Here is a 21,742-nt window from a genome sequence, read left to right on the forward strand (position 1 = left end):
ACACATGGTTTCCATGCGTTTGATGCCATTCCATTCGCTCCGCCCCAGCCATTATTATGAGCCGTTCCTCCCCTCAGCAGCCTCCATTGATGTGAACTATGTAAACTGAGAGACTCCGGATCCTCACCTCAGTTTGAAGACGTGCTTCTTCTTCTTGTAGTTGGTCAGGACTTCACAGTTGGCGTTGCAGAGCGACAGAGGGTCCTCTCCGTGGTAGGTGGAGCCATGGCTGATGCTCTTGGCATCCTTATAGACAGACAGCTGACCAGGTTTCAGCACACAGTACAGGTTGTTCCAGGACCTGTGAGAGGACAGGAGCACAAACACATTTTGCTGGAGAAGACCTGAACCAGATACATACGCATCCCAAGCTTACCCCAAACGATTTGAATTATCTTGCGGTAGAGCCATGAACTTGAATGATATTAATTTGAACTACACTTTATATCCTATCTACTGTAAGGCCTCGATTCAATCCGATCGAGCGCTAACCCGTGTTGGCAGACATCTGCACAGCGGAGGTGTATGAGTTGACAATTACACAATTTATACAAAGGTATGTTGACACCCCTTCAAATTGGTAGATTTGGCTATTTCATCCACACCCGTTGCTGCCAGGTGTTAAAATCGATCACACAGACATGCAACCTCCATAGACAAACATTGGCAGTAGAATGGCCTTACTGAAGAGCTCAGTGACTTTCAACCTGGCACTGTCATAGGATGTCACCTTTCCAACAAGTCAGTTTGCCAAATTTCTGCCCTGCTAAAGCTGCCCCGGTCAGCTGTAAGTGCTGTTATTGTGAAGTGGAAACATCTAGGATCAACAACGGCTCAGTCACGAAGTGGTAGGCCACACAAGCTCACAGAACGGAATCGGCAAGTGCTGAAGCGCGTAGCGCGTAAAAATCGTCTCACTACCAAACTGCCCCTGGAACGTCAGCACAACAACTGTTCATCGGGAGCTTCATGAAATGGGTTTCCATGGCCAAGCAGCTGCACACAAGCCTAAGATCATTATGCCCAATGCTAAGCGTCGCCTGGAGTGGTGTAAAGCTCGCCGACATTGGACTCTGGAGCAGCGAAAACACGTTCTCTGGAGTGATGAATCCCGCTTTACCATCTGGCAGTCCGACAGAGGAATCTGGGTTTGGCGGATGCAGGGAGAACGCTATCTGTCCCAATGCATAGTACCAACTGTAAAGTTCGGTGGAGGATGAACAATGGTCTGGGGCTGTTTTTCATGTTTTGGAGAGGTCCCTTAGTTCCAGTGAAGGGAAATATTAACGCTACAGCATACAATGGCATTCTAGACAATTCTGTGTTTCCAACTTTGTGGCAACAGTTTGGGGAAGGCCCTTTCCTGTTTCTGCATGACAATGCCCCATGCAAGGTCCATACAGAAATTGTGAGGTCCATACAGAAATAGTTTGTTGAAACCAGTGTGGAAGAACTTGACAGGCCTGCACAGAGGCCGGACCTCAACCCCATTGAACACCTTTGGGATGAATTGGAACGCCAACTGCGAGCCTAATCGCACAACATCAGTGCCCGACCTCACTAACGCTCTTGTGGCTGAATGGAAGCAAGTCCCCGCAGCAATGTTCCAACATCTAGTGGAAAGCCTTCCCAGAAAAGTGGAGGCTGTTATAGCAGCAAAGGTGTGACCAACTCCATATTAATGCCCATGGTTTTGGAATGAGATATTCGACGAGCAGGTGTCCACATACTTTTGGTCATGTAATGTAGATGAGCGGCTGCTCTTGTATGTCACAAACCACTCCCTTCCTTATTATCACTACCAAGTTAGATGTTCAAAACGGCAATAGAAAGTTTACTCTCAGGCAGGTTTTCATGTTCATTTGGATGGGGGATGTTTATCTGTCTAATTGAGGTGTAGACATTAGAATACTTGTAACGTGGCTGTGTAGGATTTGTCCGATTAGAAAGTCGGGTGGTTTCATTGCATCCAATGGCAGTGTCCGCGACAAGCCAAGGAGCCACTTGTGGATTTGATTGTTCTAACACAGTTCTACCTCTTACACCGCCAAAACAACCCACGTGCGGGTGTTGGCTAGTGCGGATCTGATCAAATGTAGCCCTCAGTCGAGTGAGTGCGATGGTACCTTCTTATAATACCCCAAATTATAAAAAGAATGTTACACGTTATGTGGATAGTCCATCTATAGATGCTCTACACACTCACTAACCTTTCCACTATCTACCAACCCAAGCTCTAACCCTAACCTTAACCCTTATCCTAACCCAAAACTTCCCCGTAACCTTAACCATAGCCTAAGCAAAAAGTTGTTTATGAGCAGATAGTTTGTTGATTGTATGGCCTTCTGTAGAGCATCTACAGATGGAAAAGCTGGTCTATCCAAATAAAGTGTGACCTAAAAAAGAACTGGCAAAATGTGCTGCCTGAATTCTACGCAAATCATTTCGTATCTACCTGTTAGATGTCTTCTTCCCAGCAGCCTCCAGGTCGTGTTTGCGTCCCAGCATGCCCTCCTGCAGCACAGCCTTAGCACTGAGGGGTTCAGCGGGCAGGGTAGTGGCCCTGATCTCCCCCTCTCTGGGGGTCTGTCCAGACACAGAAGCATCCAGCAGCTCCAGAGAGCTAGCCTCATGCAAGCCAGCATCCTGCATCTCAGAGAACATAGGCATCGTGGAGTCACCTGCTGTCCCCTCCAACTGACCTGAACTTGGCTCCACCACTGCTCCAGACGCAGGCTGGGAAAGGAGTGAGGGAGGGAATATGATATTTTAGGTATAATCAATGTTAATGTACACATACATAAGGATATAATATCCTTATATACCATCCATATACAGAGAGAAAGGACAGAATAACTAATGGACAGAAAACAGGACAGATTGGGAATAATATTGTCAGAGATGGTCATTTTGTCAGCATACATTAGCTCAGTACGAACCAGTGTCTGCTCTTCAATGGTGTAGAGCTGAGAAGAGTCCTCGGCGAACCCTGTGTCTTCTCTCCTGCTCTCCATCTGTGAGCGCTGCTGCTCCTCTGTTACAATCTGCTGCATCTCCTGCTGCTGCTTCCTCAACTCCAACAGCTCCAACTGAGAGAGAGAGACACAGACATAGAATGTAGTCATTTTCACCCGCAAATAGAGGTAATGGATACACACACACCGCGCTTGTTTATATGAAAAATGGTGACCCCCCCCCCCCCCCCCCCCCAACACACACACAATCCTATCCACAATATACCGTAGTAAGTCTCTCCAGTGCTGAGAAGCGCTCCTCCCAGGTGGCGGTGGACTTCTCAAAGGCTTCATGTCTCTTCAGCAGTTTCTCCACCTCGTCTACCGTCTGTCCCAAGTCCTTGCTGGCCACGTATGGCTCCTGAGCCACTAGCCACGACTCCGCCACTGAGGCATCCCGTGCAAACTGGCACACCTCCAACACTGGGACATAACACGAGAGAAGACAAATGTGTAAGTATGCTATTTGGACCCAGGCCTTGTGTTTTTGTGTTGACTCGGATCTATAATACAGTATCAGGAAGGAGGGGAAACGGGAGGGTTGTTGCTGTACTCACAGAGCCTGAGCCAGTCCCACCGGTCCTCCCACTTGATCATCATTTCCTTCCTCTTCTCCCTCTGCTGGCTCAGCTTAATACTTATCTGAGAGAGAATGAGGATGACAGCAGCAGGGATGGTCAGATGAATTCAGTTTTCAAATGAGGTAGCGTCACAAGGTGAGGAAATAGCCACATATCTGAACAAACTTAGTGTAGCCCCAGGCTCTTCCCCAATTCACCTCTACTTGATTGCTTGCATACGCTCTCCTCGCCTCCTTCTCAAAACACATTGGAGGAGAAGATCTGAGGGAAGGGAGAGGCGTGGAGATAGGACGCAAAGAATTGACATAGAGCCCTGGTGTTCCTCACCTCAACAGAGTCTTTGTGTTTGCGAGCCAGCAGAGCTTTGCCGTGCTCCTCACATTCAGAGAACTTGGGTCCACGCTGATCGATCTCTGACATAATCCCTTGGTGGTATTTCATCAGCAGCTCTACTGATGACACGTCCCTGCGGAGAGAGAGGTAGAAACAACATGTGATCGTCTAGCTTTATCGCTCTATCCTCTATCTCTCCATCCTCTATTCCTCCATCCCTCACCCTTCCTTTCTCCCCGCATCCCCTCACCCCTCCGTATCCCCAGTCCACTCTCTCCTCCGTTCCCTGTTGTTTAGTCATTTTGAAGATGTTTTTCTCTGCATATATTCAGGATGTGTGGTATACACCTTGTGACAATTAAACCCACAACTGTTGTTGCAAATACCTGGCTCCAACCAACAGAGCCATGGGACCCCCTTTCCTCCCCTGTCCTGTTCACCTTAAACTCAGAACCCAGAAACAAGTTTTGCCTGCACTAGCTAGCTAGGATTTATGTTAACAGTCTGTCACATGAGATTACCGTGGTTTCTCCTGTGTCTCTATCTGTTGTATGGTGCTCTCCATCCATGCCATGAGGTCTCGAACCATGGTGAAGAAGCGGAACTTATCAGCTGTCTCCTCCAGGCGTTTCCTGCGGCCGTCACAGGCATCCAGCAAGGCTTTCCAGGCCTCCACCACCTCCTTCTCCTGGGTCTGGATCTCCACAGCCTGGTCCCCAGCGTACTGGGCATGCAGACGGACCGCTGTCTCCTGGAATTGCTGCACCTGGTGGTGGAGAAGGAGGGAGGTTGAGGTGGTGAACTTAGATATAGAATCTCTATGGTGGTGACTATGTGAGAGCAACATTACAAGATGATGTTATAATACTGTTATTGCATCAAATGGTTGTTTTATGGAATAGAATACGGTTCTTAGAACACTCTCATCTGTGCGTAGTCTCCTGAGTTGGGGCTCTGGGGGCTTAATGCTCACAGTAGATTCACAATGCCTTTGGTGATAAAACCCAGACCGCATTCCATAGCATGAGTTGGTGTTTGTGTACTGGTTGGTACCAGGGTGGAGATGGCTCAAGTGTGGATAATGATGAGGGGAACCTTGTTTTTGGGGCCAGACCCTGGTTTCCAAACAAAGAGAACAGTCTTTACAGCTGATACTGTCTGCTGTGAATTATTAATTTCTTTCATACGAACTTTGTGACCCATTGTGACCCATTCCACACATCTGTTGTTTGTCATGTAGACTAAGCGGGTGTATCTTGCCATTTAAAAGATCTTTGTATCCTTTGTGTCGGGGCTCTCAATGAATCATCTAAGAGTGGTTCGTTGACGAGCCATCGTAACTGCAGAGCACTCACATCATTCACTTGTGTGTGTGTGGTGTGACATGCTTTCCTTATTAATAAGTGAATAAAGATTTCGTTAAAGTATAACTCTGACTTGCGTGATGAGTTTGTCTCTCCTCATTTGATAATACAGAAATAAACCACGACACCCTCGATGTAGAAGACTTTCAATCCCATTTCCCATATTTTCTTTGTTGTCCTTCGAGACGGATTCGAGCGACTCCAATCACGACTGGCATTCAGTGTTATTGCAATGTGTTGTTACAGGGAGGCCAACAAGGCATACAAAAACAAATTCTGTCTTACAACTACTCACCTTGATATAACTTGAAATCTACATGGCTGTACACTATCGCCATCTCTAAGTCAGCATAAGACCTCTTAATATCTTAACGCTGCCTCTCCCGTCGACCTCTCAAGGTAGCTTCCCAGGTAGTAGGGGGTTAAGGTGTACCTGTTTTCCCAGGGCGCTGATGTCCCTCTCGAAGGCGGCGTGCATGCGGTGGAAGGTATCTGCCTTGCTGAAGTCTTCTCCCAGGTCAGCAGGAATCTCATTATGTTTCTCCTGGATCTGAGCCACCAGCTCCTTCCCATCATCGAAGTACCTGAGAACCACCAGGGCATTCTGTTACAGCTGAGCACTCACTGTACCACTATTGTAGTATACAACTGTAATCTGTCAGAAGTCAGATCTCAACCGTCTATGAAAGGAAAAATGAAACGTCTTCACTGTCTGAAAAAATGACAAATTATTGTCTTGTGTTTGCCTTGTGTGTTTGTCTTGTGTGTTTGAGCCTAGGCATACAAAGTCAAAAACAGTTAGTGGCATTAATGGACTATTTGCCAACCAATTGTGTCCAGACTCACTTGAGCAGGTCATATGAGGCTTGTAGGAGCTGAGCGCGGGTGTCTATGAGTTCCAGCAGGTCAGCCCAGCTCTCATTGACGCTGTCCTTCCACTCGGCCATGGCAGAAGCCTCTGTGTGGCCCGCCTCAATCAGTTCGTCTATGGTCTGATTTACATAGTCTACACGCTCCTGCCCCACCGTCCCTGTCTCCCGGGCAAAGTCACGGAACTTGTCCCTCAGGATCTGGACGGTTTAGATTTGGGGAGGGAAATGACAAAGGAAATAGTTTTAAAAATACGAGAGCTCAATCATAAGAGCTCTCAAGCTTGGATATACTCCATAACAATACAGAACATTACAGAGAGAACCCAATACAAGGTGTAACTTAACATTCGTGCTTGGACCATTCTCTATCCCTTCAGCCGCCTAGAATGTTCCATTAACTCGATCGTCCCCCTCCCCCCCCGCTTTTCCAAGAACCCCATGGAAGCTCATAGAAACCCTCCAGAGGTCCTAGACTGAGAATCCCTGGCCTCTGTATTTGGTATGTATTCCACCCTCACCGTGACATGGTCCAGGTCCTGTCCCATCTCCTGGGAGGAGGCCACCACATCCCTCTCAGCGATCCAGTGCTCCAGATCCTCCACCTCTCGGCTCAGCAGGAAGTGATGATAGACATGGTCCAGCTTCCTCCTGCGGTCCTCTGCCAGGTCCTTCAGACCAGCGTACTGCTTATCTACCTGGCCCTGACGACGGATGACAGACTCACTATCGGGAGGGAGGAAAGGAGAGGGAGGGAGAGAAAGAGCGAGTGACTGACAAGATGAGACAAGTCATCACCATGCATCAAGATGTATCATAGCTGTCTGATCTTTGTGTGGTAAGGGACCCAATCGCAACCACACCCATCACTCTCAATACTGTTACACAGTGAGGAACAAGAGACCAATTTGAAAAAGGGAGGATTCTCCACATGTATGCAACATAGTCTTGCATAGTCTGAGGCCTACATAGGAGGTAGTGATAGCTATACTGTAGTACCCAAGGTAAGCTGACTGAACCCTAAATGTCTAGGTTCCACTCACCCATCAGGGTGGTCCTCGTTGAGCATCTTCTGTGCGCGGTCAGCCAGCTTCTGGATGGCGTCTGAGTAGTCATCTACAGCCTCCTTCATGATCAGGTGACGCTTCAACATCAACATGGCACCCCGCTCATCCTTAAGAGAGGTGGAGGGGGGGGGGGGGGGAATGAACACTTGAAAGCCACAATCTTTTATATGTTTTTTCAGCCAAACAGCAGCCCCACCGCTTGGTTTACTATGAGGAATGGGATTGGATAAATGTCACCACTCTCGATTCACCAGTGGAGCTATGGTTGCAAGGACTGACAGTCCATAAGATCAACTTGATAGTTGTAAATATATTTGGAGTGCAATGCCTTGGCCTTCTCATCAGCAATCATGTAGAGTTCCTGCTCTTCTATTCAAATCTCATCTCTCCTCCCCTTTCCTCTCCTCCCCTCACCTCCTTACCTTGGCTTTCTCATCAGTGATCATGTATAGCTCCTCCTCTCCTATCCAGGCCTCAGCTTCATCAGCGTCATTATAGTACTGTTGGGCCAGGTTAGATCCGTTCAGCCTGTCTCTCCTCTTAGCCATCTCATCCTGCAGCCGAGACCACACCTCCTCCAGCTCCTTCACCTGGAGTCAGGCACACAATATATAACAAAATCAGTATCAGTAACAAACCATTTAAAAAACAAACCGTTGAAAACAAGCAAAAATGGGAAGAGGTGGAAGGAACAGAGGGTGAGGATAAGGGACACGGGGTAGAAAACAAGAAGTGTGTACGGGCGTGTGCATGTGCAATCGTGAGCATGTGCACACCTGCTGTCCAATACGCTCAGCCTCCGGCCCGCTCGCCTCTGTCGCGGCCGATGCCATCCTCCGGCCACGCTCCAACACCTCATCCATCCGGGGCTGGTGACCCTCGATCTCCCTCTGTAACGTCTGGTTCTTCTTCAACAGCATTTGACCTGCTTGGAGATTGTTGCCATGTTCATCTGACATCGCAAGGGGCAACCTCTCCTCGACCCAGAGCTACGATAGAGAGAGAAAAGGAGCGAGAACAGAACAGTGAAACACATAGTGTTCGTGTCAGCATTTCTCTGAGGAAGCGTTCTGACACGTTTCAGATGGAAACAACAACACTGAAATGGCGCTGAGGATAAGCTGAAAGGCATCCTCACAATCTCATCAGCCAGGTCCCTGTAGAACTGGTGCACGGCCTTGGCTGCCTCCAGCTTGCCCTTGCGCTGGGACAGGGGGTTGAGGAGCTGCTGGAAGTCCATCTGGATAGCTTGCTGCTCAGTCTCAAACTGGTCCTCCCTGCTCCCGGCTAGGCCTCCGTGCTTCTCGACAGCCTTCTGGAGCTCTTCCAGCTCCTGCGCACGGTCACGCACCTGGTTCTCTGTTTGCTGGAGGAGGGGGGGGGGGTTAAACTAGTGGCTGGGCAGACTGGAGGCAGAACTGATTTTTTTCTCACCAAGAAGATTGGAACTCTCCGGCTTATGGTCCGGAGTCTAGAGTGCTATTGTTCGATCAACCTCCGAAACTGGGGGAGGAACATTAGACAGACACACCCCTCCACACACACACCTGGTGCTTCTTGAGCAGGATGTTAGCGTTTGTGAGGTCCTTGACCTCGTCGTCTCCCTGTAGCTCCTTCTGAAGCTCAGCCAGCCACTTCTTTATGTCGGCCAGACTCTGGTCGAAAAGCTCGGAGCGGTTAGCATCAAACAGCAGACGGGCCTTGTTCTCGGCAGTGGACTCTAGCTTGTCCCACAGCTCATGCAGCTTCGCCAGACGCTCGGTCACGATGGGCTCGAACTCAGGTTTGGCATCCATCAGCTCCTGGCCCTCCTGTGGAGGAGAAGAAGGGACGGTCACAGGGGAAACGTTCATACTTGTTATATGATCCATCAGCGCCTGTGGCACATGTATGATACGTAATATGGATGGGATGTACACCAGGAATAATTCAAGTAGGCTATATGATTACTGGGATAGACTCGCGTCATGTCCAGTGGGTGTACTTGTACATTAAGCTGCCTCACGATCCACAAACAGAAGATCATGCCTTTTGGGACATTCTGGCTCGGGGCAAGGTGAATTACTTTGTATATTATTATTTCAATCCAAAATCATAATGTCAACAGAAACAGAAGCCAGTTAAGCTAAATGCCTTTGCGAAGAGCAGGGTTGATGTTAAACGTCACATGGACAATATTCTTACTTATTACACCATGTGGCATATAGCAAGGATGTGACCACAAGGACACATAGAAACTGATACTGTCGTGGAGCGAGCGTACAGGCTCTGACAGCTCAGTGTAGCTATGTCACTTTGCACCTTGCACACACACACACGCATGCATCCACACACACACACCTGGTCTATTTTGTTCAGCCAGTCTTTGTTGGAGGACAGCTCAGCCATGAAGGCCTGATGCTTCTTCCACTTGGTGTGAATGTTCCTGTCCCCGTCATACGACACGTCCTGAGCCGTCAACATCTTCTCGTTTATCCACAGAGTGAGCTGGAGAGAGGGAGAGGACAGAGGGTATGGAGAGGAGGGGGAGAGGAGGAGGATGGACAGAGGGATTGAGAGGGGGAGAGGAGAGGATGGAGGGGTGAGGAGATGGAGGTGAGAGGCGGATTGAGAAAGGATAGTTGAGAGGATGGAGAGAGGGAGTGGAGAGGGAGAGGATGGAACGAGGGAATGGAGAGGGAGCGGATGGAACGAGGGAGTGGAGAGGGAGAGGATGGGGAGAGGGAGTGGAGCGGGAGAGGATGGAACGAGGGAATGGAGACGGAGAGGATGGGGAGAGGGAGTGGAGAGGGAGCGGATGGAACGAGGGAATGGAGACGGAGAGGATGGGGAGAGGGAGTGGAGAGGGAGCGGATGGAACGAGGGAATGGAGACGGAGAGGATGGGGAGAGGGAGTGGAGAGGGAGCGGATGGAACGAGGGAATGGAGACGGAGAGGATGGGGAGAGGGAGTGGAGAGGGAGAGGATGGAATGAGGGAATGGAGACGGAGAGGATGGGGAGAGGGAGTGGAGAGGGAGCGGATGGAACGAGGGAATGGAGACGGAGAGGATGGGGAGAGGGAGTGGAGAGGGAGAGGATGGAGCGAGGGAGTTGAAACGGAGAGGATGGGGAGAGGGAGTGGCGAGGTAGAGGATAGAGAGACGGAGATCAACACAGACTCAGCGCAGACAAGAACAGTAGTAAGAAGTAAGACAGGAACACATTTGCTGTATCGTGTTACCAAAAAATGAATAAAATATCTTACATCCTGTGTGTTTTGCAGGAAGTGTTGAAGATCACGGTTATCCTTGAGTACCCCTGTAACGTCGTTGGCTTTGCCTCTGTTCTTGTGGTACCTGCAGATCGAAACACACAGACACAACAGAACAACACGTTAGACTCAGTCCCATATCGCCACGGCCGTGTTCATATTAGGGCACGCAACGAAAACATTTTGAAAAGACAACTAAAACGAGCATCTCTTATTTGAGTCCCTCCCTGTTTCAGTCCATTTTTCTCCGTTTGGTGCCTAATGAACATGACCCAGGTCCCCACAACAGAGACTGATGGTAGGGTGTAAACAACACATGCAATCCCCTCTACTGAACCTTTCCAGTTCCAACCCCAGCGCCACACAGTAAAGAGTCTTTACTAAAGACCTTCCACAGCCCCCCACCCCTCCTGATCTCTCAGTATAGCTATCACTACCTCCTCTGGGTTGAAGAACACTCTCTCTGCGATCAATACCCATCATAGCAGGCACCCGGCGCCCTCCAACCGTCTCCCTCCCAGCAGAGTAGAGTGAAGCCGGATGGGATTATAATGGCGTGTGTTAATGGGAGCAGGAGCTCCCTCCCTCGCCTCTCCCCCTCTCCACTAGACCAATGTTAACACTAATTATGTATTGCTGACCTAGCTGACTCAGAATGGCAGGCTAATAGCAAGCTGAACTACTGTACAGTATGTCTACATCCCAAATGACACCCCATTCTCTTTATAGTGCACTAGTTTTAGCCAGGACACATAGGGCTCTACATAGGGAGTACTGCACTATGAAGGGAATGGGGTGCCATTTGGGACACACCCTATGTGTTTCATGCTCCTCAAAGTGGCAGGATAATAGCTAGCTGAACTACAGTATGTGATTAACACTCACTACTGAGGGAACAGATGAAACAAGTAAAGGTCAATAGGTCAGATAATGTAGAGTAGAGATTTTCTCTGTGGAAGTTCATTACAATATGTACAGACAGATCCTCTTATAAACCCATGGCTGACATTAGAATTAATTGTATAAAAGAGAGCCATTTGTATTCATTTATAGTTCATAAACTAAGACGTTTTTTACGTCTTTTCAAAGAAAGCTGATGTCCTTTGGGTGTTTTTGAATTTTTGAATTTTAATTAAGCAAATATGAGACCAGAAAAAGATCCAAGACTAACCTGTCCTGGATTAGGTCCATCTTATCTTGGATCCTGGGGGAGTAGAGGTTCCCCCTGTCAACCAATCTCTGTCCCCCCTCCAGCATGCTGGCGATCTTCTCCATGTTGGCGTCCATGGTGCAGACGAAGTCCTCGTGCCTCTTCAGGGCCTGCTCTGCTCCGTCCAGGGTGTCAGGCTTGTCCGTGTGGGCCAGAGTGTACTCCTGAAGTAAAGAAATAAAGAATCCACAACCATTACGTTAGCTGCTGACTAACAGAAGATAAACTACATCAATGTACTCTTGACCCACCCCACTCACAAACATAGCACAGCACCCTTCAAATTGTTCACTTTCTGCGTTACATTTTTTCGATTTTCATTGGGTTTTTAACACTATTCATATTCCACGTTTCGAGTTTTCACTTTATTATTGACTTTCCACAGTCACAAACATAGCTCAGCAACCGTCAAATAGTTCCCTTTCTGCTTTACAGTTTTCGATTTTCATTGGGATTTTAACTCTATTCATATTCCATATTTAAATGTTCACTTTATTTGCCATGTGTGATGAATACATCGAAAATCCTACTCACTCCAGCATTCACAGTAAAACCCACAGTAAAAACACAATACAAAAACAACAGGGAAATGCACTATTATTATAAACATTATTTGTTTATCTTCATACGTATGTAAACCTTTATTTCGCTTTTTTCAGCTAGGTTTCCATCCAATTGGCGACAGATTTTCATGCGAATATTCTATAATCCACATGAAACAATATGCGTATTTTCCCACCAGAGATGTATTTCCATCAAATTCACTTGTGGACAAAAAGGATGTGTGCGTGATGACGTAGTGCACATAAAAAATAACTTTTGCAGTTCAATTTCCATGTCCCGAATGAAATAAACAACTTAAATGGGTTTCCATCACATTTTCAACTCTACTGACGTCACATTTTTTTAAATACACTGCTCAAAAAAATAAAGGGAACACTTAAACAACACAATGTAACTCCAAGTCAATCACACTTCTGTGAAATCAAACTGTCCACTTAGGAAGCAACACTGATTGACAATAAATTTCACATGCTGTTGTGCAAATGGAATAGACAAAAGGTGGAAATTACAGGCAATTAGCAAGACACCCCCAAAAAAGGAGTGATTCTGCAGGTGGTGACCACAGACCACTTCTCAGTTCCTATGCTTCCTGACTGATGTTTTGGTCACTTTTGAATGCTGGCGGTGCTCTCACTCTAGTGGTAGCATGAGACGGAGTCTACAACCCACACAAGGGGCTCAGGTAGTGCAGGTCATCCAGGATGGCACATCAATGCGAGCTGTGGCAAAAAGGTTTGCTGTGTCTGTCAGCGTAGTGTCCAGAGCATGGAGGCGCTACCAGGAGACAGGCCAGTACATCAGGAGACGTGGAGGAGTCCGTAGAAGGGCAACAACCCAGCAGCAGGACCGCTACCTCCGCCTTTGTGCAAGGAGGTGCACTGCCAGCGCCCTGCAAAATGACCTCCAGCAGGCCACAAATGTGCATGTGTCTGCTCAAACGGTCAGAAACAGACTCCGTGAGGGTGATATGAGGGCCCGACGTCCACAGGTGGGGGTTGTGCTTACAGCCCAACACCGTGCAGGACGTTTGGCAGACGTTTGCCAGAGAACACCAAGATTGGCAAATTCGCCACTGGCGCCCTGTGCTCTTCACATATGAAAGCAGGTTCAGACTGAGCACATGTGACAGACGTGACAGAGTCTGGAGACGCCGTGGAGAACGTTCTGCTGCCTGCAACATCCTCCAGCATGACCGGTTTGGCGATGGGTCAGTCATGGTGTGGGGTGGCATTTCTTTGTGGGGCCGCACAGCCCTCCATGTGCTCGCTAGAGGTAGCCTGACTGCCAATAGGTACCGAGATGAGATCCTCAGACCCCTTGTGAGACCATATGCTGGTGCGGTTGGCCCTGGGTTCCTCCTAATGCAAGACAATGCTAGACCTCATGTGGCTGGAGTGTGTCAGCAGTTCATGCAAGAGGAAGGCATTGATGCTATGGACTGGCCCGCCCGTTCCCCAGGCCTGAATCCAATTGAGCACATCTGGGACATCATGTCTCGCTCCATCCACCAACGCCACGTTGCACCACAGACTGTCCAGGAGTTGGCGGATGCTTTAGTCCAGGTCTGGGAGGAGATCCCTCAGGAGACCATCCGCCACCTCATCAGGAGCATGCCCAGGCGTTGTAGGGAGGTCATACAGGCACGTGGAGGCCACACACACTACTGAGCCTCATTTTGACTTGTTTTAAGGACATTACATCAAAGTTGGATCAGCCTGTAGTGTGGTTTTCCACTTTAATTTTGAGTGTGACTCCAAATCCAGACCTCCATGGGTTGATAAATTTGATTTCCATTGATCATTTTTGTGTGATTTTGTTGTCAGCACATTCAACTATGTAAAGAAAAAAGTATTTAATAAGAATATTTCATTCATTCAGATCTAGGAAGTGTTATTTTAGTGTTCCCTTTATTTTTTTGAGCAGTATATATATATATACATAGCGAGCGTGACCACTCCGGTATTGGCACGTGCGCTCTAGCCAACAGCTCACATATACAGTGCGGGTATAGCTTACTTGATGAGATTATTATGGACAAAAGAGAGAGATTATTTTTCTTTGTCAAACGGGAGCCAAGCATCGATCATCATGTCACCAGAATAAGACTCTCGATATTTATTGGAAAAGGGGCATCAAGCTCATATGCACATAATAGATAAAAGCTAAATGACATATATTATTGCATTATCGTCACCTTGCACATTCACCACCCTGTGTAGTTCAAAACGTATTTAATCTGTAGCCTAATAAACGGCGTATCAAATCGTATTGGGAGGACAACACAACATGGCATCGCTTGCCATGTTATTCAAATCAAATTCAAATTCAAATCAAATTTTTACTTACCGGTCCATTTCAAACAATGCTGAGTTAATGATACAATAGAAAAATATAAATAGTGACACGAGGAATAAATACACAGTGAATAACGAATAAAAATAAATAGTAAAAGTAACATGACTATACAATGCATTCGGAAAGTATTCAGACCCCTTGACTTTTTCCACATTTTGTTACGTTACAGCCTTATTCCAAAACGGATCAAATTGTTTTCCCCCCGCATCAATCTACACACAATATCCCATAATGACAAAGCAAAACATGTTTTAAGAAATTTTGGCAAAATTATTCAAAATAAAAAACTTAAACATCACATTTACATGCAGCGATTACAGCCTCGAGTCAAGCTGCAAGCTTGGCACACCTGTATTTGGGGAATTGCACAGCTATTTTCAGCTCTCTCCATTGATGTTCGATAGTGTTTAAGTCCGGGCTCTGGCTGGGCTACGCAAGGACATTCAGAGACTTGCCCTGAAGCCACTTCTGCATTGTCTTGGCTGAGTGCTTAGGGTCGTTGTCCTGTTGGAAAGTGAACCTTCGCCCCAGTCTGAGGTCCTGGGCGCTCTGGAGCAAGTTTTCATCAAGGATCTCTCTGTACTTTGCTCCATTCACCTTTCCCTTGATCCTGACTAGTCTCCCAGTCCCTGCCGCTGAAAAACATCCCCACAGCATGATGCTGCCACCATGCTTCACCATAGGGATGGTGCCAGGTTTCCTCCAGATGTGAATCTTGGCATTCAGTCCAAAGAATCTTGTTTCTCATGGTCAGAGAGTCTTTAGGTGACTTTTGGCAAACTCCAAGTGGGCTGTCATGTGCCTTTTACTGAAGAGTGGCTTCCGTCTGGCCACTCTACCATAAAGGACTGGTGGAGTGCTGCAGAGATGGTTTTCCTTCTGGAAGGTTTTCCAATCTCCACAGAGGAACTCTGTCAGAGTGACCATTGGGTTCTTGGTCACCTCCCTGACCAAGGACCTTCTCCCCCGATTGCTCAGTTTGGCTGGGTGGTAAGCTCTAGGAAGAGTCTTGGTGGTTCCAAACTTCTCTTCCATTTAAGAAGGATGGAGGCCACTATGTTCTTGGGAACCTTTAATGCTGCAGACATTTTTGTACCCTTCCCCAGATCTGTGCCTCGACACAATCCTGTCTCGGAGCTTCTCCGACAACTCCTTCGACCTCATGGCTTGGTGTTTGCTCTGACATGCACTGTCAACTGTGGGACTGTATACAGACAGATGTGTGTCTTTCCAAATCATGTTTAATCAATGTAATTTACCACAGGTGGATTCCAATCAAGTTGTCGAAACTTCTCAACGATGATCAATGGAAACAGGATGCACCGGAGCTCAAATTTCGAGTCTTATAGCAAAGGGTCTGAATACTTACTGTGTGAGTGTGGGTGTGCATAGAGTCAGTGCAAAGGGAGTTAGTAAGAAAAAGGGTCAATGCAGGTAGTCCAGGTAGCCATTTGATTATCTATTTAGCAGTCTTGTTTACAAGTCTTATGGCTTGGGGGTAGAAGCTGTTCAGGGTCCTGTTGGTTGGTACCGTTTTCCGTGCGGTAGCAGAGAGAATATTCTGTGGCTTGGGTGGCTGGAGTCCTTGACAATTTTTTGGGCCTTCCTCTGACACCGCCTGGTATAGAGGTCCTGGATGGCAGGGAGCTCTGTAACGGCGTTCCTCCTCCTCTTCATACGAAGAGGAGGAGTAGTGATTCGACCAACGTGCAGCGGGTTGTGAATACATAATGATTTATTAGACAAACGACGAAACACGAAAACAAACACTTGGAAAGGATTTACAAAATAACAAAACAACATAGACTGACCTGAACATAAGAACTTACATGTAACCGAAGAACGCACGAACAGGGAAAAACAGACTACACAAAAACCGAACGAACATACCGAAACAGTCCCGTGTGGCGCAACATACACAGACACGGAAGACAACCACCCACCACAAACAGTGTGAAACAACCTACCTTAATATGACTCTCAATTAGAGGAAACGCCAAACACCTGCCTCTAATTGAGAGCCATACCAGGCAACCCATTAACCCAACATAGAAAACACATAACATAGACTACCCACCCAAAACTCACGCCCTGACCAATTAAACACATACCACACAACAGAAAACAGGTCAGGAACGTGACAAGCTCGGCCCCAGTGATGTACTGGGCCGTATGCACTACCCTATCAATACCTGCACATAAAAGCGTTTCCACCGCTATTTCTCACATAATTAATCTTACTAACACAAAAGATCCCACGTTTTCTCGGGTATTTTGTTTTGTCGACATTTGGAAAGTTTACCGAAAAATGTGCTGTTTCCATCAGGTTGTGACAGCCTGTACTTTATTCGCATAAAAAGGTTGGATGGAAACCTGGTTAAGGAAAACAATTGCTTTCTTTCAATATAACAACCTGGTATCACAACATTGGTTTATCTTACCTGGTTGTTGAGGATGGTCTCCACCTGCTTGGCGTCCCTCATGAACTGCTGGAAGCCCAGGCCCTGGTCCAGGAAGCCCTGCCTACTGTCCCACATCTTGTGGAGCTCGTCCCAGCCGCGGTCCAGACCCTTCAGCCTCTTGTCCAACTCCTGGTATTGAGGGTCATCCAGCTGGCCATGGGTCACCGCCACGCCCGTGTCCCTCACCTAACGTAATAGTAATCATAAGATGCCATTTAGCAGACATTTTTATCCAAGCAGTGCAGTAACTGTATACATTTCAGTATATGTGGCCCCAGCAGAAATCCAACCCACGACTCTGGCATCATTAGCACCACGATCTTACTAACGGAGCCACACAGGATCACATATTTATGTCACTGCCTTGATAACTCGTTGTAAAACTATGCCCACTGTTCTAGCTGTGTGTTGTGGAGTTGTGTAAGATTTACTTTAAATCTTAACAAACTTTACAACTTGAAACTAACCTTGTAGTAGTCCTCCTCGTGTGTGCCCATGTCGTCATGCACGGCGTCATGGAGGCTCAGCAGCTGCTCTGCCTGGGGCAGAGTCTCAGGCATATCCTCGGACGCCACGGCCTTCTGGGTCTTGAAGAGCCAGGACTGGAAGTCATCCATGTCCTGCAGGAAGTTCTGCAGCTTGGACACCTCTCCCAGAGAGTCCTACAATACAACTTTATTAGTCCATTTGTTATGGAGAAGTGCACAACATAAATGTGTTTTCTGCTTGTTTCCCGACACAGACGTAGACCCAGACACACACGCACAAAGATGCACACGCACTCATGCACACACATACCTCCCGGTCCTTCAGGGTGGCCTTCAGGTTATCCCAGGCTGCGTCCAGCTCGGCTCGTCTAGCCAGGATGTCTGCAGCGTTGTCCGGGTGATCCTTGGCCAGCTGGTCCGCCTCACTCCGCAGGAAGGTGAGCTTGTCTCCGATGGCGGCCAGGTCGCGCTCCATGCCATAGAGTTTCCTCTGGATGGTCATGACAGCGTTCAGATCATTGCCCAGTTCCTGGGTGGATTGGATGACCCGGGTTTTGTCTTGAATCCAGGACTCTGTCTCGTCACACTCCAGGCCATAGTTGTGGTAGCTGAGAGCAGAGTCCACCTTCCGCTTCCTCTCCTCAAACATGGCCTTGAAGGCCTCCCACCTGGAAGAGAAGAGAGGGTTAATACTAATGTTACTGTAGACTGTGGATCATAATGACAACATGTCCTTCTTGCTATGAGTATATACTACGTCTACACATGAGCATCACATCATCATGAGTCTCACCTCTTATTCAGTTTCGTCTGGCATTCCTTCACCTCTTTGGTACGAGGGTGCCTGCTGTCCTCGAGCTGCTTCACTGCTTTGTTGACATCATCAACCCGTGACTGGACGTTAGCCATGTCTGAAGAAAGTATACTCAACCTGAGAAGAAAAAAATTGTAAGCACTAAATCAAACAGTATGCACCAGAGCAAGCAGGTTACATTCAGAGCAGCGACCAATCCCCCATCAGTCAATCCAACTATAACCCGCATAGCATACTGGTACACGCACATTTGCAGAGATCTGATACAGATGTGATTGGTGTCAGATTTATACAAATGTTAAAGTACTGTTTAACATTGCTGGTACCCCAACAATGTGACATGACGTCATATCTGTGGTTTGTACCTGTTCTGCACCACCTCCAAATCCTCTAGTTTCTCAGGCACATCCAGCCCGACCAGCCAGGTCTCCTTCTCGCCCATCCACAGCTCACAGGCGTCTGTCTCGCTGAAGATGATGTACAGGGCCATGGCGTCATCCAGCTTCTTCTGTCGCAGGTCGCACAGGGACATCAGCTCCATGTACAGGTCTCTGACTTCCTGCAGACGTCTCTGGATGTCCGGCGTGTGACGCAGCTCCTCAGGTAGCGCCGCCGCCTGGTCATAAAAAGTTCCGGTTTATTAGCCATATGTAATAAATACATTGGGGAAATCTGGGGAAATCATCAGAGCTCTTACAATAAAAACAGCATTAAAAACAGTAAGATTAATCTGGATGAATATCAACAAATATACATATATGCGACAACTAGCGGTTAAATCACAACGCTAACATAATCTAGTAGATCTTAATTGTAAAGCTATGTAAAGTATAGTAAAACAGTTTTATAGGCAAGAACCAGCCATTTGGTCAGTCAGTTATTTACCTGTTTGGTCAGAGCGTCAATGGTGGCTCCGTTCTTGGCGACGTCGTCCCTTAGGCCTCTGTGTCTCTTCAGCAGCCTCTGGGTGGTATACTCATCGTGACCCACTTCATCACTAGTCATCTGCCTCTTGGCATCCAGCAGCCAGGCCTTCAGGTCATCAGCATCTCCCTGGAACTGGAAAAACCTCTGGGTGTCCTGCAGGTTCTGCGTTCTGAACGCTGCCAGCTCCTCCAACTGCTGCCACTGCCTACTCACGTCCTCCATGCGATCCCCGACCTTAAGATAACATAAACAAAGGAATGAGTTTATTGTCCCCATGGGCACATTGTATTTGTGGCCATGTGCAGACATTTAAAGACATGTCATGTATAAACACATGATATAGACAGTTACAAACAAAAGAAATACAGTCAACGTGGGGGAAAAATCTACTTGTGGTGTGCCGAAGTGTCCAGTCTGGATTATGTTGTCTCCTTCGTCCATGATCTCCTGCAAGTGGGCACGGCGGGCCCCCAGCTCGTCCTCGAAGGCACTGTGTTTGCTCTGCAGAGCCAGCACACTGGTCAGGTCCTTGCCGTAGTCCAGCGAGGAGAAGATGTGCTCCTTCTCCTTGATCCAGCTCTCCAGCTCGGCCATCTAAGATCAAATAAGATATACTCCATAGTCATTTATAACAGAGACACTGAAATGTGCATTTTTCTTTATCATAAAAATAAGACATATTTTATTGTCAATTATCACAAAAAACCTTGAGAAACACACATACAATCACCCACGGAGAGGGTTGGAGGACAGGGTCCGCCGCAGTACGTCGCCCCTGCAGTAGGGCCTTGCTTAAGGGCAAGACCTTTCAGTTGCCTATCTCTGTAGCCTACATACCTCCCAGAAGAAGTTCCAGAGACGTCGTGACTGCTCCAGTCGGGCACGGCGCTGGGCTGCCAGTGCACACAGCTCCTGGTAACACAGGTCCAAGTGTTGCACCCGGTCCTTAATCACCTGGGGGTCACAGGGCTTGTAGCCTGGGTGGTGAGGATGAGGGTTGATTTCAAAACAAGAGCTACCTTTTGGCATGATTATGTGCTGTGTCTTTTAGGTTAACACTTTACACAAAGGTATCTTTTGGGTTACACTTTAGAAAGGGAACGAAACGGAAAGGGGGATACCTAGTCAGGTATTCAACTGAATGCATTCAACTGAAATGTGTCTTCCATATTTAATCCAACCTCTGAATCAGAGAGGTGCGGGGGGCTGCCTGAATCGACATCCACGTCATCGGATGAAGCTATGTTTTGGGTCACACTTTACCTGAAGGTATCTGTTGGATTACACTTAACATCTAGGTATACGCAAAAAAGGATCATGTAAAGTGTTACCCTCTTTTGTAAGATGAGATGTACGGTCCAAAACAAGTTGCTAAGGAGGGGCAATTAAATGAATAGGAAAGTCGACTGCACTTACTGTCTCCATTGGCAAACTTGAGAGCAGCTGCATTGGCATTGTGAACTCTCTCTGCCTGCACTACGATGTCAGCCTCCACCAGAGCATGCTTCTGGAGCAGGTCCTCTACCTCCAGCAGGTGCTTCCCAAAGTCAGGAGACAGCAGCCGAGCCTGGGGACATACCACAGGTTCAGCGGTCAGGGTTGAAAGGAAGAGGTGGGGGTGGTAAAGGAAGGGATCAAACACGGCAAAGGAATGTTCTGGCATACAGATGTGGGAGCGTAATTTGACCAGTAGTTTTGTCGCAACAAAATATTACTGCAGAAACAGGATGTGAACGTTTAGTCCATAATGATGCTTGATAGGTGGTTAGGTTAAAGTGCAATACTGTTAATATAACCATGTGTTAGTGTGGGTTTTCAGTGAATTTTTGTACATCATGAAGCTCATCTGCATTTCCTGGTGCTGGAAAATTCTCACCAACAAAAGAGATTAAATGAAGATCCTACATCTATAGCTATAGCAGGGAGAAAGCTAATTCGAACCTTAACCAAACATGGCTTTTTCAGATTAATAATTTATAGATTCTGCACATGGCCTATGACAGTGGTAGGCAACTAGATTCAGTCACGGAACAATTTTCCTCGGAGTGGATGGTCAGGGGGCTGGATCATTATAATAATTTGTACACTGCAAATTGACCCAAACAAAGCCCCAAAGAGATTGTATTTGAAAATAACAATAATTTCATACCTTGATTACATTGAGACGTGTCTCTTTTTTTATTTGAGGCGATACTCAGGAACAGATTTCCTAAATTATACAAATGTTTAGCTGAATTCCTGGGGTCTTTTTTGACAAATTTTAAAAAAACGTTTAAATTCTCTCTCTCTCTCTCTCTCTCTCTCTCTCTCTCTCTCTCTCTCTCTCTCTCTCTCTCTCTCTCTCGCTCTCTCTCTCTCTCTCTCTCTCTCTCTCTCTCTCTCTCTCTCTCTCTCTCTCTCTCTCTCTCTCTCTCTCTATATATATATATATAAAGTACTAAAA

The 21,742-nt window shown here is 47.3% G+C and overlaps 1 protein-coding gene across 3 annotated transcripts in view; it reads right to left on the reverse strand.

Annotated features, from left to right (window-relative positions):
* Positions 1 to 21,742, reverse strand: part of LOC129812067 (spectrin beta chain, erythrocytic-like) — a 63,555-nt gene that overhangs the window by 9,312 nt on the left and 32,501 nt on the right. For all 3 annotated transcript variants that reach the window (XM_055864004.1, XM_055864003.1, XM_055864002.1), the window contains 27 exons: positions 20,716 to 20,866; positions 20,137 to 20,276; positions 19,690 to 19,893; positions 19,258 to 19,533; positions 18,738 to 18,988; positions 18,352 to 18,489; positions 17,869 to 18,226; positions 17,538 to 17,732; positions 17,050 to 17,256; positions 11,651 to 11,853; positions 10,474 to 10,564; positions 9,569 to 9,715; positions 8,776 to 9,039; positions 8,367 to 8,594; positions 8,005 to 8,217; positions 7,651 to 7,818; positions 7,205 to 7,335; positions 6,683 to 6,887; positions 6,139 to 6,362; positions 5,726 to 5,876; positions 4,450 to 4,694; positions 3,923 to 4,061; positions 3,572 to 3,656; positions 3,241 to 3,437; positions 2,940 to 3,089; positions 2,456 to 2,736; positions 128 to 301 (listed from right to left, as the gene is read on the reverse strand). In XM_055864004.1, the coding sequence (XP_055719979.1) occupies positions 128 to 301; positions 2,456 to 2,736; positions 2,940 to 3,089; positions 3,241 to 3,437; positions 3,572 to 3,656; positions 3,923 to 4,061; positions 4,450 to 4,694; positions 5,726 to 5,876; positions 6,139 to 6,362; positions 6,683 to 6,887; positions 7,205 to 7,335; positions 7,651 to 7,818; positions 8,005 to 8,217; positions 8,367 to 8,594; positions 8,776 to 9,039; positions 9,569 to 9,715; positions 10,474 to 10,564; positions 11,651 to 11,853; positions 17,050 to 17,256; positions 17,538 to 17,732; positions 17,869 to 18,226; positions 18,352 to 18,489; positions 18,738 to 18,988; positions 19,258 to 19,533; positions 19,690 to 19,893; positions 20,137 to 20,276; positions 20,716 to 20,866 (5,216 nt within the window). The remainder of the gene's footprint in view (positions 1 to 127; positions 302 to 2,455; positions 2,737 to 2,939; positions 3,090 to 3,240; positions 3,438 to 3,571; positions 3,657 to 3,922; positions 4,062 to 4,449; positions 4,695 to 5,725; positions 5,877 to 6,138; positions 6,363 to 6,682; positions 6,888 to 7,204; positions 7,336 to 7,650; positions 7,819 to 8,004; positions 8,218 to 8,366; positions 8,595 to 8,775; positions 9,040 to 9,568; positions 9,716 to 10,473; positions 10,565 to 11,650; positions 11,854 to 17,049; positions 17,257 to 17,537; positions 17,733 to 17,868; positions 18,227 to 18,351; positions 18,490 to 18,737; positions 18,989 to 19,257; positions 19,534 to 19,689; positions 19,894 to 20,136; positions 20,277 to 20,715; positions 20,867 to 21,742) is intronic.

This window comes from Salvelinus fontinalis, chromosome 15, assembly GCF_029448725.1.
Source record: "Salvelinus fontinalis isolate EN_2023a chromosome 15, ASM2944872v1, whole genome shotgun sequence".
NCBI classification, from domain to species: Eukaryota; Metazoa; Chordata; class Actinopteri; order Salmoniformes; family Salmonidae; genus Salvelinus; species Salvelinus fontinalis.